Genomic DNA, 18,565 nt, shown 5'->3' with positions numbered 1-18,565 from the left:
GTAACAATAATATAAAAAATCTTTTGATTGAACCTATCCAATAGTTATTAAGGTATACCTAAGTCAAATTATTTTTTTTCGGGTTAATAATTAGATCACATGAATTTACTCAGTTTTTACAATTTATAATTGTTACTCAAAGTTAATTGAGTTCAGCATATGTATGAGTTAAGCACCATTAAATCTAAAGATATTGTTTTGAATACTTCATATTTAAAATAACTTCTAATCCTGAGATTTCCAGAATATATTTAGTTTTATTTAAATTTAATAATTCATCATTAATAAAAAATGGTAACAAAAAAATATTAAAAAATATTTAGTTATATTGTCGCTATAAAGCATCAGATTTATGTTATACTATATTAAAATTATATTTAAATGATTTAATAAATATTTTGAAACAAAATTTATGAACTAAAAAAATAATATTTATGTTATATGAAACGTATGTTTAGTGATAAATTCTAAGTATTCTAACAATTACAAAACTAAATCGTTGTGTATGTAAACTTCTACATATTAAAGAAAATAACATGATAATTTTGTCTAATAATTTTATCTTAACGTTATTAAGTAGTTTAAAACGTACTTCGTGAATATCCATATCAATATCGAAATTATCTAAAATAAAAATAAAAAAACAAAATTTTTTTTAATATTATTAAATTTACATTCATAATAATGTTATTAACCTAAGGTCTAAAGATTTATATAAATATTGTCTCCATCTGACCTATACACTAAAATATTCTCCCCAAAAACAATAGTCATAGCTCATAGATAATATATTAAACATATTTCTTGTTAAAAATACGTTTTACAAGTCTTTCAAAAAGTATTTTAAATTATTTATGTGTATTGTATGTTGGAAAAGTTATGGAATTCAAATAATATTATTTTATTCTCCTAAATATGCTCATTGATTATAACGTTGTTAATTATTTTTATAATTTAAAAACACTATAAACAAGAATTTAAAGTTTTTACGTTTATTATTTTACATAAATATATGTATATATACTTTACATTATATACACATACTAATTAAATATTTATGAATGTTAAATTGTAACTATAATCTATGTATTAATATACTACGAAAATATATTTATAGGTGTTTAGTAAAAATGTATTTTGAACAAATAATAAAAAAACATTCTCTCCAAAAAAATCCTGTAAAAATACTATTGACAACAGAAAACATACAATTTTATTATTATTAATAAATTGTGAAATTCTAATAAATTATATCTCATTAAGTTATATAGTAAAGACTATGGACATAATTTTATGCACATTGATAAAACTGATAAAATACATATACCTATTGATACATGTGAGGAATCATAGCAATTTTTAGAAAATAATTTTTCATTCCAATTTTGGTGCACTGGGACATAATGTGATTCCACGTGGTATCGTGGTATTTGTTTAAAAAGTCAACCTATAGATCGTAAAATAAATCTAGACAATTTTGAATTACTTTGTAGTATATTTTTTTTTAATTTTCTTATTGTTTATACTTTATAATAGCATAGATAAAATACCTATTAGTGACTTAAAACATTTTTTAAATAATTATAAATATTTTTATATCTAGATCCAAGGATATGTATTATTTCATATTCGATATAATAAACATGTAAGTTATATTAAAAAATACATGATTGAAAATAATACTTACTTGGGTAATATTTTTCTTTTCTTATAATATACATTGATTTATGATAATCATGATGAAATCCAACAGATCCTTAAAACATAATAAATGATAATTAATCAAATTAAGTTTCCATTAATTTAAGAAAATGATTATTTTGATACTCTTAAGTATTTAAATAATAATAATAATGTTTTCAAGTTAAATCAACAATGAAAGAGGCATACCTATATTTTGCAATTTATAATTATTTAATTTTTAATTTTGTATAATAGGTATAAGGTAGGTATATATAGTAACTTATACGTTCTGTATCACCTTAAGTACCTTTGTGGTAAACTAATAATATATTTAATAAATAATAAGATTTTTTAGCAATTAGAATATCTCATTTACGTTTTACAAAAAAAAAAAAATAAATATTTACACAATTTCATTTTTAAAATTTTAAAAAATGGTAACATCAGTGTCGGCCTGGTTCTAAAGAGCCCAGGTAGGATTCTATTTTGAAGCGCCCCATTCCTATACTAAAAAATGTATTTATTATAATTAAATTAAATTAATGTAATACATTATACATATAGATTGTATATTTGTCATTTTAAATAAATAAAAAAAAAGACGAGGACCCAGGCAGCGATTGCTGCCTAGCTGCCTTGGCCAGGCCGACACTGGGTAACATCATATTAATCATACTTAAAATTGAATGAAAATCGACTTGTTGCCTAATAGGTATAGCCGATATAGGTAGTTTATAGTTTATAAAAAAGATAGCAGTGTAGTATTAAGTTATTTCAAAACTTTTATTATTTAATTTTTTTTAAAACTTAATTTTAACTCTAACGTTTTCAACCAAAAACGTACCCTTTCCCTTTTGACCAAAAAAAAGCTTGATAAATACTTTATTTTATACATATCGAAAATTATTAAAACCTATATATAAAATTTGTCATCAATTATTTGATTGGCGGTCGTCGTCTTAAATTGTGACGTGATCGCAACTACCATCATACTTATAGATATACTATAGCCATTCCCGTGCACTTCGTTACCCGTACAAAATACATCCGTGTTAAATTTGGTTGCCTAATGCTAATATTTAACGTATCGCGATTCGCGTGTAAATAAATAATATTGTTGACTTTCTGATTTGATGTATAGATGATATTTCCGATATATCAATTTTACATAAGCTGCCCCGCTCAGTGTTGCTTTTTTTGACCATTTAACCCATCATTTTTTTTAAACTATTTTTCTTTTCTTTTCTAACGAATATGGATAACACATTTACGCATATCAACATAAAAATAATGTTAATATATAAATATATTATATTTTAAATAATTTTCTATATTTTATTTTATAACATTTTATACAACTTATAGTTTTAATAATTTTCTCTAGAGACTTGAGTCTTTAAGTAATAAAATATATTATATTATTTATTATTATTAAACATTTTGTTTTAGTCTAATAGCCAATAGGTAAGGGTACGGATTTTGGTTGAAAATTGAATCAGTGAAGGGTAGTTACACTTTTGATCGAAAATGGAATGCCCAAAATGTGAATGGAAGAAGAAAGTCAAGTAGATAAAAAATGCAAAAAATATTATGTGGTCGTTTGGATGAAGGTAATAATTTTTACAAAAAAATTAAGTCTGTTTGGACGAGTGGAATTATTTTTATCTCCTCAAGGTAAACACTCAGATAATAAAAATTAACGAAAGTTGTACCTAGTGGCTAGTATATATATAGTTTGAATATATTTTCTGGTCATACAGGTAAGGAAAAAAATGATCACAATAATAATTGAAACATTCACAGCTAAGAGTAAGTAGTAATCCACAGCAAAACGTCATTTCTTTTTACACTTAAGTCAAAACTCATAAGCCACAACCTAATCGTCCTAATCAATGAGTATGATAAACTAATAACATCAAATTTAAGCAAAGCTTTTTAAAAATTTTGAACCGATATACTTTTGATTAAATATGTATTTAAATATTAGCAACTATTATAATTTCTTGAAGTAAACATAAAATGTATTAACATAAACTATAAATATTGTATAATGTAGGCATATATATAAGAATATTGTTACATATAAAGATATTCATTTAAAAATAATTTACCTTGTTTCTTCAATCTAATCAAATATGACATGAAATTTTCATTGTTCACTACAAATTCTAAATCAAACGATAGAAAATGTTAATACTTTTTAAATTTTTAAAAAATAATGTATTTTAAGGAAATTATAAAAATTTTATAATAATGTGTAAGTTTATGGTATAATTTACTAATGTAATTAATAATGTGTGTTTGGAAAAAATGTAATTCAGTGTTTGCATTTAGTACTTTTTGTCAGTTGGTTATCAGTAGCCGCCGCGACAGGTTGTTCTCAGCGCTCTGTTCAATCCCAACGTTTGTGTTCTTTAATTAAACTTATTCAATGAATCCTAAAAATAATAGCAGTTCTCCTCAAGATCGCAATCTTCCAGATACATCAAAAAAAAAAAATACAAGAACTAGTAGTGTTGCTCTCACTCCACCTTATACAAGCAAAAATAGATTTGCTCCACTTCTAACTCTCCATGTCAACGACAATACGGACGGCACCGCAGACGAAGTCAGTACTCAAGAATCACAGGTTAGAACAAAAATACCACCTATTTACGTTTACAATATTTCTGATTATGAAAATTTTCATACATCGTTAGCTAACATAACCTTCGACGAATTCTCCATCGCGAACACAAAGTCTGCTCTAAAAGTAAACATGAATTCTATCGACGATTATAGAACCGCAACAAAGCTCTTCGATGATTCCGGTATAGAATACCACACCTACCAGTTCCCAGAAAACAAACAACTATCCGTTATCATTAGGAACCTCCCTGTGAACATATCAGAAGCTTGTATATATAAAGAACTCGTAGAACTGAAATTCGAAGTAGCCTCAGTCACTCGTCTTCAAAACAAATTCAAAACTCCAATACCTATCGTAGCGGTATTGCTATCCAAATTATCTACTGAGATTTACTCTCTAAACAGACTCTTGCACTGTGTTGTAGCGGTAGAACCAAGGCAACCTTCCAAGGGCATTCCTCAATGCACAAACTGCCAGCGTTTTTCACATACAAAAAAGTTTTGTCACTTACCACCTAGATGCGTCAAATGCGCAGGTGACCACCACTATAGCTCTTGTCCTAAAGAAACTGAAACTCCACCAAAATGTGTAAACTGCCTTAGCGATCACCCAGCGAGTTACAGAGGTTGTACCTTCTATAAAGAAATTTCCAAAAAAAATAATAACAAAAAAGTCGCTTCCCATCTTCCAAGCAATCATACGAAATTCAAAATCCCAGTAAACATCTCTAATAATACACAAAATGACGTGACCGACAAACGTTCATATGCTGCCGCAACCAAAAATAAATTGCAAGATAAACCATTAAACAACACAGATAACGACTTCATGAAAACGCTGTTACCCTTAATTAACACATTCGTTTCTCAATTACTGCAGAAAATAATAGAAAATCTGCCAGCCATCCTTAATAGCGTAAATCTAAACTCAAATGGATCCCCATAATACCATTCTATTAAACTGGAACGCCAACGGACTAAAAAATAAAAGGAACACTCTACTAGCCTTCCTTACTCATCATAATATTGATATCGCTTGTATAACAGAAACACACTTATCAAGCTCAGACAAAATTAAATTCCCTAATTATATTTTACATCGCGTAGATCGTGTCACACAATCACGGGCTATGGGTGGTGTTGCTATTCTCGTTCGTGCCCAAATTAAACAACAAGTAATTTCTAATCTTAATCTGTTGTGCCTAGAAGCCGTAGCAGTGCAAATTAAATTAAATAATAGATACGTTACTATCGTCAGTGCTTATCAACCTCCCAGCCGTCAAATGCACATTTCTGACTATGACAAAATAATGAGTCTAGATAACTCAATTATAATGGCAGGCGATCTAAACGCAAAACATACTAATTGGGGCTGTCGTGTTATTAATCCGAATGGCACCAAATTACTATCTTTTATAGCCAACACGCCGTATGCTATTAACGCTCCAAATGAGCCTACTTATTTTCCTTCAGATTGTAATAGACAGCCAGATATCTTAGACATTTTATTATTAAAATCAATTCATTTTAATTGCACGCAAGAAGCTCTCGCAGAGTTAGACTCAGACCATATCCCGGTTAAAATTACAATTAATTCATCTTCACAATCTTATCAGTCAAACAACACTCTAATTAAAGGAAAACCAAACTGGAATATATTCTCCAATCAAATTAATACTAACTTAATAATACCTAAAACTATACCTACGATTCAAGATGCAGAACAAATGTCTGAACACCTAACCGCAGTCATTGCTGACGCCGCACGAGCGTGTTCTAAGCCTACGCTACATAATATTAAAGACATTGGCTTTCTACCTCCATATATACTTTCCTTAATTCAACGTAAGCACCATGCTAGACGCATTTGGCAAAACCAAAGAAATACGGCAAATAAAAAATTACTGAACAAACTCACTAAGGAAGTTAGAACGGCCTTACAAAACAATCGTGTGTCGTCTTATAATAGCTATCTACTAAATATGTACCCGGGAGATTCAAATTTATGGAAGGAGACCAAAAGACTACTAAACCAAGAAATAAACATAATCCCCCCTCTTCGTTCAGCAAATCAACTAGTTATATCTGATACAGATAAATGTAATGTTTTTTCGGAAATGTTATACAACACATTTTCTACCAACCAAATTACTAATATTAATAATGAACGTCGGGTCCACAAGTTTTTGGACCTACCTGATTATTCAGTTCAAACATGCATGGATTATGTTACACCAAATGAAATTAAGCTAATTGTCAAAAATTTACCCAACAAAAAAGCCCCGGGTCACGACCATATAACCAACATCATGTTTAAGAAACTTCCTACCAAAGGACTCGTCTTTATAACTTCCTTATTTAATTTTTTGTTACGTGTTGGACACTTTCCACAGAGCTGGAAGTTAGCAACTGTTATACTAATAAAAAAACCTGGTAAGGATAAATCAAATCCTGATAGCTACAGACCGATAAGTTTACTTACCTCCTTATCAAAAATCTTTGAAAAAGTTATTCATACGAGACTACAAAATTATTTGGACAGCGCAGATGTTATCCCAAAATTTCAATTTGGGTTTAGATCCAATCACTCGACAGTACAACAGCTTTTTCGCATAACTGAACATATTAGTAATTCATTTGAAAAACATTGCCATACTGGTGCCGTATTTATAGACGTCTCGAAAGCGTTCGATAAAGTATGGCACAAAGGCCTTTTATACAAACTAAAATCTTTCAATACACCGAAGTACTTATTTGATATTATCAATTCCTTTCTAACAAATAGGCAATTCTCAGTTAGAATTAATGATAATTTCTCTGTCCCTCGGACCATATCTGCTGGTGTACCTCAAGGGTCCAAACTGGGACCTATATTGTTCAATATATTCATCTCTGATATACCACAGTCACCACGTACAAACATTGCACTATTTGCAGACGACACAACAATATACAGTGAATCCCGCAACGTCGAAGCGATAACAAACAACTTACAAGATCACCTAAATCTATTAGCATCATGGTGCAATAACTGGAAAATACACATAAACGCTTCAAAAAGCTCAGCAGTCATTTTTAGCTTACGTCGCTATTCCACTCCACCACCTCTAAGATTTGGCAACGATTCCATACCTTGGCAGTCTTCTGTCAAGTACCTTGGTGTCACGTTGGACAAGAGGTTAACCTGGGGGCCTCACATAGCTTCTAAATTACAACAAGCATACCAGCGCCTCTCAATGCTATTTCCTATCCTAAACAAAAAATCAGTCATACAAAAAAAATGCTCAATATTAATTTACAAGCAATTATTACGCTCACTAATTACCTATGCTTGTCCTATCTGGGGAAACTGCTCAGTGACACACTTAAGAAAAATACAAATTTTCCAAAACAAAGTATTAAGAATAATAACAAACGCACCATGGTTCATACGCAACGAAAATCTACATAAAGACCTCCGAATCATAAAAATTCAAGATCATATAAAAGCTCTAGCAGAAAATTTCCACAGTTCACTCCAAAAATCAACTGGCTCAATACACTTCAACTTACACATACGACCACCACCTCAAAGACGACTAAAACGCGGTCGCCCGCACGATCTTATTCGATAATGCTATTAAATAACTAGTCACTACTGTAATTATCGCTCTTAATTGTAATTGTAAATACTTATATCATGTTTAAATTAGTCAAAAAAAAAAAAAAAAATTATGTTATTTATCCATAGATGTAGATAGCCTTATAGGCTAGGAATGTCTTATTATAATATAAATAAAAAAAAAAAAAAAAAGTACTTTTTGTACGAAATTCAAATTCATAAAATATTAATGCTAATTTAATATTTTAAAAGTCGTATTAAAAAAATTTTGTAGGTATGATTAATTTTTCAATTTTTATAACAATTAAACTCGCTGAAATAAAAATTACAATTATTTTTATAAAATATAAATCTCTCTATTATAATTTATATTAAATGATAGTAAAATAATAGTCTTGAAATTATTTTCGGAGTAATAATATGCCTATATAATTATATCATAAATAGTTGGACCACTTACTACTTTTCAACTTATTGAATGTGAGATTATAGTCTATGAAAATTAAACATATAAAGCTTATATAATTACTATAGTTAAATAAAGATAAAAAAAAGTAAAGTAGGTAATTGGTATCGCTCTACTGTACATTAGATGTCGAGTCACTATTAAAGTGTTGCTAAGTTTGTATTCAATGACAAATCTTTTACGAAAAACGACTCTAAGCAGAAACGGACTGTCAGTTTTATCACTATAAGTAATATATTTATTTGTTATAGTTATTGAATTCATTTATTTTTCTTTTAGTATTATAGTAGAATGATACATTTTTTTCCCAAAAATATTGCATTTATTATATTATTAGTATTTAATTATTATAATAATATATATTGATACTATATTACATCAAATTATACAACTCAAAATGTAATGACTACTCTCTGTAAATACCGTAAAACAGTAAATCAATTCACGGTAGACAGTCATCAACCGTACGTATTTTTTATTGTGCCCGTAACCATAGAAAAAATTATTAAAGTATTACCATCATCTATAGGATTCAGATCATCGTTTTCTAAAATAAAATGTATTTGTAAAATTATTATCATTAGATACTAAAAATTGTAGCTCTTGTTACGTCTATTGGTTGTATGAAATTGGTCGTAGTATATTTTCGTCGTGAGACATGAATACTGGTTTAATAAAATTATAACTTTTATGTAGGTGCAAGTGGATATTATCCCGGATTACACATTTTGCGATAAAAAGTTGAATAATAGTATGTACAAATGTACAACCTGCAGCATTGACAGCATTATTATACAAATATAATAATTAAATAAATAAATATTTTTAATTAAATAGTACAGTATTTTCCAGTCAAATATCCGGCGTAAGGTTAATGAAAAGGACTATTCTGCACGTAAGAGAACTTTAAAATGGTTCAATATTGTGCTGGGACAGAAACCCCTGGAAAACGGTATAAATATGATATAATGACACCGCTAAGAGAAATACAATAATAGAGTATGAAAAACATTTAATAATAGAAAATTTAGTGAACATAATACATCAGAGATATAGTTCTTAACTTATAGTTATTTTTAAGCATATTACTTTTTCATTATTTATACAAATTATTTTAAGAAAAATTACGACAAAATATTATTTTTACATAATATACATATTAATTTGAAAACGATTAATTTTCCAAACAACCAATTTACCTAATGACAAATGTCATACAACCAATTGACTGTACCCCAAAATTATTTACTATTTTGGTAAGGCAAGAAACTGATTATCAATGATTTATCGTATAGACATATAAATATTAATATATCAATATGATTTATGCATTAAATCAATTTTATAATATTTTTTTTTAATAATGAATTTAACTAAAAGTAATAAATAAAATAAAAATATTTATGATCGGTAAAAGATCATATTTTTAAGTATTTAGATTTTTTAAGGAGTATCCTAGAACATTTCAGACATTTTTTTTTCATGTGAGAATCACCCTATTTTTGCTGTGGATTATTGAGCATTTGCAGACTTTTTGAAAATATTGATGTATCTAAATCGAAATTTAAACTAATAGATTTTGAGTTATTTAATTTTGTACATTAAGGTAGAAAGATTCAATATTACATTTATTTTAAATTTCTATAAACCCATTTTTAAGGATTATTAACTTTAGTATATACAATTTAATAGTTCAAAAATTACTAATTTTAATTTATATGTATCACAATAATTTTCAAAATAATCATTTGCATTGATAGAAAATAGGTATTGACTCTTATTAGAAAAAAAGAAGTTTTAATCACCACATGGGCGGGCACTCCTATATGATAAAATAATAATATAGAAATATGATTCTTTAGAGTACTTAAAAATTTCAAAATCGTAATTTGAATAAATTCATTACTAGAAAAAATAGGGTTGAGCGTGCTAAGTAACTAGTAAGTGAATAACTTTTCTCTTGTAGGTACATAAGTTATATGACTAACATATGTACCTACCTATTATTTTCTACGTATAGTTATTAGGTACTTAATTTAATTTTAATTTTCAATATTATATTTAAGCTTTAGATTTATACAAAATGTAAATGCAAATCTCAATAGACAATTTTTGAGCATCCCTCTTAAACCGTTTGTAGTTCTATCATCTTCATAAAAAAATAAAAAATATTCCACTCTATTTAAATTTTTCTAGTACTATTATGATTTATGTTGCATATACTTACTAAAGTCTTCTACACCATATATTATCAAAAAATAAATCATTCAACATATAAATATTAAGTATACTCATATAGTCATGTGTATCAAAATAAGTAATAACTAATGATCAGAACTCAGAAGTTTTAGCTATGTGTTTATGGTACTAAATGCTTATTATAAACATATTTTTATACGTAATAAAGGAAATATACAATATAACCCCAATAAAGTATACAAATATGCAAACGAAAATATGTATTTTTATTTTCTAATCATAATTAACGGTTGTTATTGCCGATTGTACCAGATAGATTTATTCTACTAATATCTAATAATTTGATTATTTTTAAAATAATGTTGAATGCAGCTTACTGTAATTATAGGATTCGATGTATTTTCGTTCTAAAGTCGGACCAAATATCTATAGTTTTTAAATACCTACTAATTACTAGTTTACTACCATATTCTAAAAAAAAATTGAAATTTGTTCAACCAAAATAAAAAATTTAAAAACTTACTCGACAATTTTATTTTGCTTATTTACAAATTTTTAAAGCTAGTTTTTGTGTTTTTAAATACATATTAAAGAGCTAAAAATGTAATTTTTAATTTTATATCTTCTGAGTTCTGCTATTGACTATGAAATAAATAAATAATGATTTATTATTCTAAATTAACTTAAAAATAAATTACCCGGTTTAAATGTTAATTTTGAATTAAAAAAACTTTTTTCTAATAAATAAATAACTTGAATTAGACATATAGATTCTAATTACAAATGGTTAAAACATTGAATTTATATTTTAATCTTGTATATACTTTATAGTTTATAATAATGTGCTTATGTGCTTAAATTAAATAAAAAAATGTCTTCTAAATAAGTTGTACATAATTTCAGTTTGATTATTTAAAAAAAAAAAACCCAAACATTTCAAAAACAAAGTTAATTATTTAATTTTTACAAAATTTATTATAATTTTTATTCAATAATAACATAATATACTTACGGAATTTCATTGCTAATTAAATAAATAAATTTAAAATGATTAAAAAAGCTGATAATAAAAAATTAGGATTATTTTTGGCAAGACATAGATTTTATTCTTGTTACACTAATATGTAATACCTATTAATCTTAAAATATACACTGTAATTATTGGTCATAAAATATAAAAAAAAAAACATTTTTTTAAATTTGAAATTAATACATGTAATTAACTTTGGTGGTGGTTATTTTTAAATATAGCATGCGAAAGTTGACCGATAAATAAAAAAATAAATACATACACGATATGTTAAATACATCATGTTATAACTTTGATATATAGATAAATTTGTATTTCTGGACGCGCACGATTCTTCCGGACCTGATAAGATAGACGAAAAGGTGTCCCAAAGACCTCACGTTTCATGTAACGCAGGCTCTTACGGGACACGGGTGTTTCAGGTACTACCTACACAGGATGAAGCGCGCCCCTGATGCGGCCTGCCTGTACTGCCGACACCCGGAGGACACTGCGGAACACACGATATTCGATTGTGTTCACTGGGATCCGCTTCGGCTGCCAGTGAAGATGTTTATTGGAAACCGAAATATAACCCCGGAAGACGTTCAGGATTTGTTGTGCGGCCCCTCTGATGTCTCGTCCAGCGAGAACGACCGGCTACAGGCTGCCTCCCAACGCGCCACCCAGTCATTTTACGATATGGTTGACAATATTTTAAGCTGCAAGGAGCATGACGAAAGGATAGCTGAGATAATGCATTGGCAGCCGCTCCAATTGACTGAGCACACAGAGATGCACTCGACAACGGACCGCGAATACTGACGGACTTTAGTTATTTATTGTACTGTATTGTATTGTATTGTATCGAATCGTAATGTATTTAATGTATTAATATTTTTATTTTTAAGATGAATCAACCATAATTATTTATGTGTATATTATTAAGTATGTGCATGTATTAACGTTTTTTTTTATTAAACATTAATAAACGATGGCAGCAGAGGAGTAGTAGTGTTCACACAGATCCTCCTCTGCTGTCGGTTCAAACGGAAAAAAAGAAAAAAAAAAAGGTAAATTTGTATTTTACAGATATACAGTAAAGTTACAATACAAATTATATTTATATCCTAGTACGTATTTACTAGGCTATTTTTAGTAGATTTTATGCTAGCTTTTACATTTTTAGATCTCGAAATTACTATAATAGGATCTTATAAGTTTTTTTTTATTTTTTTATTTATTACCTACTTAAGAATTCAAAATAAGCATAAGTTGGTATTTTCAATTCTGTGTAAAACAACGAATATCTAGCTATTAATAAGTAACTATATTGTTCTTGTATAGATAGTATTTCCATTTTTTTTTTTTATCTTTAAAATAGAGTAATTTTTTCATTTATTTTTAATTTTACCCGATTACATATTATTTTTTAAAACTTACTAAACTCAAGTTTCATTTTATCATATTCCTCATATGAATCATCAACACTTGGTAACACTGTAAAAAATATTATTTAATGTATAAACTTAATGTGATCGAGTAGTCGTGATTAAAAGTGATCCCTTCTAATCGTAATAGGAAATTTAGGGCAGGGGTGTCCAACCTTTTGTGAAGTCTGGGCCACGTCATATGGGTAGAAGTTGTTACGGGCCGCATAGTTTTTAATAATAGTTAATACATACAGTGTTTTATTTTTATTTGTTGATAAATGACATGAGATCAATGTCGTGGACATATCTCCAATAATAAGATATTTTATCAAAATCGGCTCGAGTTGATCCACTAATCACTCGTACCTATAATTAATGTGTGCCCGTGCTATTATGCTAAGATACAAGTATTAAACACGATTAAAGTTTATTTAATGTTTAATATTATGTAGTTTTATATTCTTATGATAAATTTGTTCTCGTAATATTAATATATAATATACAATTAGTTAATAGTTTTTAAATTGAAGTGAGGGCCGCATCAATATCTACCAGGGGCCGCGAGTGACACCCCTGATTTAGGGGCTTGTTGTAGGTATGGCATTTACCATAATATTGAATGTTAAAGCAGATAACTTACAATGATAAAAAAGCTACACACAAACAGCAGCAATAGAGACGGAAACTGTTTGATTTATGACAACTTTACAATAAAAAGGAATATATGAATAAGATCGTATAAATTGTCACAAGAACAGCAATAGACATGGAGTATTCTAATTAAAAAAATTCCTGAGGTAAAATAGTTGCTTATTTAGATTTCTTGGTGGGAACTTCTGGATAAGAAAGAAGAATTAACAATTCCTTAACAGCAGTTTTTTGAAATATTAGACAGCGTAAAAATTAAAGAATATAACATGGAAATGATGAAGATATAGGCAGTCAGTAAATAAATTAAAAAAATTAAAAGGAAAATAACACACTTAAAACATACACCAATTTTAAATATAATATAGTACAGTATAGTAACTCAGAAATAATAGATAACAACTGCATAGCTAATCATTATAAAAATTGCATTATTTCATTGCTCTAGAAAATTAACAGGAATGCAGAAAATTTATCATATTAAAATAAATAAATCCAAAGAAAATATACTTGTAAAACACGTGCAAGGAGATGGAGTTCCGAATAAAAACTTGTAGCAGAGATGTAGCACATGAAGTAGTTAAAAAGTTCTTGAACTTCACATTTTTATCTAAAATTTCGAAATTGATACTAATCAAATCCAATATTTAACAAGCATTTTCAAGTACATTTTTTAAATTTGCAAGTCACTCTATCTTTTGAACTTATACAATTGGCCACCCTGTTAAGATCTAGAACTTCAAAATTGGTACTAAATAAAAGCTAATGATTTGTAAGTATTTGCACGTTTACTTTTAGAATTTGGAAATAACCCGCATTGGGTTGAGCCCTTTTTATGTGGAAGCTTTCACTTATTTTTAAGATTCGAGTTTAGTAGTTTATAATAAAAAATAAAAATAAATGTATTTTATCAGAATATTAATACATTACGATAATAATTCAACAGTAATTTGTCAATAATCTTTTAACAAAAGTATAATTTTATTAAGGAAATATTATTGAAACCGATTTTCCAAGTAGAACAAGTGAAAACAAAGAGAATTCTAGTTAAATTAATGGCGCACAAATGTTTATTATGATGAAACTTTGAAAATTATGATTATTTCTAGAATGAGGAGGACTGAAGAACATTTCCCCAGTTCCACTAACGTAATTTTGAATTTGAGATTAAATTTGTATCACACAAGTTCTAAAAATAATTTTCCTAATTTTGAAAATAATTGCATAATTTTATAATAATAGCAAACTAGTTTTAAGTAAAAAAAAAAAGTTTAAAATTGGCATATGAGAAGGGGAGGATTGCCAAAATCCACGTTTTTTAATGTATCTAAAGTATTAGGTACACATTATTAATTAAATAATATATACTATATTAATTAAATAATATAAATAATACTTACAATTGTATACTATTTGTATTCCCAAACAATAAAAATAAACAATTTAATGTCAGTTATTTTTTATTTGATGTACGAGTACTTTAATTTAAGTTCTTTTTTTATGCAAATAATTGTAATAAAAAACCGATTAAAAATAATAATATTTATCGTACTCATAACTCATAAGTATAAATTTACCTACATCAGCTATATTTGCATGATAAACATATATTTTTATCATTTTTTATTTGATATGAAACAAAATTGAATTTAAGTACTAAATAGCTATTAGATACTTCTAATTATGTTTTTCGAAACGAAAACTGACCTATCGCACACGCAATACCACGATCAATAGCCTCAAGCGACTAATAAAATAATAACCTTGTTGTTGATGCTTATATGAGCAAATAAGCAATAATATTAGAATTTAAATAATGTAACTACTTACAAATAATTACTTCGTCATATTCTATATCGGTTAATTTACGACAGTTGGTATCTGTAAAATGTGTATTAGTTAAAAAAAAAAATCACTCACGATCCACGGAGATCGATTCATCCAGTCGCCATCATTATTTTTCTGCACTTCAGTAATACGAAGATGCATTTCCCTGGCACCCTCACCTCCGAATTTCGGATTCAAACCAAGGGCTTTCGTTTGTGCTACGTTTGTGCTGGATTGTGTCCGAGTTTCATCGTTTGAGCTACAACCCTTCAAGATTTATAAGGGATTTTTTGTGGGGGTGCTGGCGAAACGACTGCACCCCCACCTCAGAATTTTCAAATTTAAATTATGCCATTCGTTTGTGCTACATTTGTGCTAAAAAAAAAAATGTAAAATCACCTATAAACCTAAAGAGAACAGGTCAATAACTGCTTTGTTAAATTTTAAACTCTATTTATTTTACATTTTTTTTTTTTTTTTTTGTAATTTTTGGTTTTTAATTTTAACATTTAACGGTTAAAGATACAGATTATTTTGTAAAAGGAAATATTATCTATTGGGGCCTTTTAATTATATATCGTAGTAGATGTTCACAATAATTACGATTACTTGTAACCTTTTTAACTATGTAGGTCATATTTTTTTTCAATTTTTCATCAAGGGCCACATTAACAAAAAAAAAAAATTACATACGATATAATATTATATAACAATTTTATTGCTATTACATTTTATCGTTTTACGTGGAAATATGAGTAAAAAAAGATACAAATTCTACTAGAAAAAATTTTATTGAATAAAAAATTGTATATTTGTAAATTATACGATTTCTGTGCTTGCAGTTTATTAGTTAATTTTTCGATATCAGCTAGCTTGAAAATCTGTTGTTAACTCGTAATACAGCGTGTAAGCATTTATAACTAAGGCTTGAGGAGTGCTTATTTTTTCTGTACTTCCCAATAAAAAAATGTCTGCTTACATACATATGTACTTGTAAACGTCACTATAAGTTTTTGTGCCAATTGTCTGATTCCCGGAAATGTAGACATACATGAAGACAACTATAAAATTGAAGCAAGCGAATTGCGTCTCAAAAAAAAATTGTTTAAAACTTTGTTATTTTGAAGTTCAATGACCTCCACTTGTAAATTAACTATATAGTATAAACATTAAGTATTAACGATTAGACTAGTTTTTATTTATAAAGCCAAAAGAATTAATTAATACTGAAAATTATATGAAAAATATTATTGAACAAAAATTAACGCGTGGGTAATGAAAAATTGTTTCACCGGCTGCGGGTTACCAACCGCTGATTTACGTAAATATTACAAAAATCAAACTTCTAGAGTAAAGTTAAATTTAAACCTAAAAACTACGAGAAATAATCAAAAGACTCATATAGAACATTTACCTATTAACAACAAACAGTTTCCGACAAAACTCTAGGGGCTGTACTCGTTTTAGGATTTCCAGAGCACCTACTTATAAAAAATATTAAAAACTTTTTTACGAATAACGAGTAAAGCAATAACGATGGAAAAAAGAGTACAAATAATCACTAACAATGTCAAAACCAACGTGACTGATTTAGATTAATAATTGTTAATGGTAGTGTGTCAACATAAAATGGCTCATTTGGAGTTCTAAAATTTTGAATTTGGGGTGCGTTATGACCTCACAAAAAAATCCCTTATAACTCCTGAAGGGTTGTAGCACAAACGATGAAACTCGGGCACAATCTAGCACAAACGTAGCACAAACTAATGGCATAATTTAAATTTGACCTAACCTAATTCTGAGGTGGGGGTGCAGTCGTTTCGCCAGCACCCCCACAAATAATCCCTTATAAACCCTGAAGGGTTGTAGCACAAACGATGAAACTCGGGCACAATCCAGCACAAACGTAGCACAAACGAAAGCCCTTGGTTTGAATCCGAAATTCGGAGGTGGGGGTGCCAGGGAAATACACCTGTAATACGAGGTACAGTCAATTGGTCGTCTAAAGTTTGTCGTTTGGTAAATTGGTATTTTGAAAAATTGATCGTATAAAAAATTAGTCGTAATTTTTCTTAAATTAACATGTAAAAATCTGTGTGAAAATATAAGTTATAAAAAATAATATGTGTGAAAATTATTATAAATTATGAATTATCCTTGATATGTATTTATTCATCAACTAATGTTTTATTATTAGATTTTTTACATGTTGTATTTATCATCTCAGCGGTGTCATTATATTTATTATATTCTTCCTTTTTCTAGGGATTTTTACTTCGGTACAATACGAGTATTGGACCATTTTCAGACGGTTTAGCCTGACAGTTTAAATTTGTATACGCTGTTATTCAACTTATCATCGCAAAACGTATAATAATGATTATTTTCCATTTGTATCTATATATTATAACGTTCTTAAACTAATATTCATGTTTTGCGATAAAAACATACTTCGACCAATTTACCAAACGACCGATTTTTATACAATTAATTGACGTAAACTCCAGTAATATAATTATATAAATTAATCCAATGTATTAAAAAAATAAATTACTATATGTTTTTCTTTTTTCAAGATATATCAAGTCAGCTTGTATGATTTGAGAAACTGAATAATAATAAAAAAAGTATTTACATTTTTAATTAATTATAACCATTTTGATTACATAACCATTTATAGAGCATTACATATTAATGATATGATTGTTGACTAAAACCGTATTATTTTAAATTTCCTTATTAGTAACGCAAACTTAGCTTACAATGCTGATATTATTTCTTATTCTATATCCTAAAAGTTAATTAACTATAATTTTTAGATATTTTAAATAATATAGGTAGATAGAAAATAAGTAAATTCAAGTCTCAACATAATACACACGGTTTTCACCAGTTTATTTTAGACCTTCTATCCAGGAGAATGAGGGTTATTGTGAATTTTCAAGGGGTTATGCCAAAGAAGTAAATGATGAAAGGAAGTAAAATATTGTTTTAAGTTCAATTTATCGGTATAGATAGAAGATGCCTAATTAACATAAATTCTCTAAAATCTTGTATAATTTTCATATATA

At 27.8% G+C, this 18,565-nt stretch overlaps 1 protein-coding gene across 1 annotated transcript in view; it reads right to left on the bottom strand.

Moving 5' to 3' along the window:
- Positions 1–13,029: 13,029 nt before the first annotated feature.
- The window catches only part of LOC112602699, a 14,075-nt gene continuing 8,539 nt past the window's right edge, over positions 13,030–18,565 (bottom strand). Inside the window, exons 4-8 of the mRNA XM_025350913.1 lie at positions 18,049–18,102; positions 15,498–15,548; positions 15,068–15,076; positions 14,178–14,277; positions 13,030–13,086 (exon numbers count right to left, since the gene is read on the bottom strand). Of these exons, the coding sequence (XP_025206698.1) occupies positions 13,071–13,086; positions 14,178–14,277; positions 15,068–15,076; positions 15,498–15,548; positions 18,049–18,102 (230 nt within the window). The 3' untranslated portion in view covers positions 13,030–13,070. The remainder of the gene's footprint in view (positions 13,087–14,177; positions 14,278–15,067; positions 15,077–15,497; positions 15,549–18,048; positions 18,103–18,565) is intronic.

The sequence above is a fragment of the Melanaphis sacchari genome, unplaced genomic scaffold (genome assembly GCF_002803265.2).
Source record: "Melanaphis sacchari strain LSU unplaced genomic scaffold, SCAv2.0 Contig8_pilon_pilon, whole genome shotgun sequence".
Lineage (NCBI taxonomy): Eukaryota > Metazoa > Arthropoda > Insecta > Hemiptera > Aphididae > Melanaphis > Melanaphis sacchari.
This window is presented reverse-complemented; position numbering and strand designations above follow the sequence as displayed.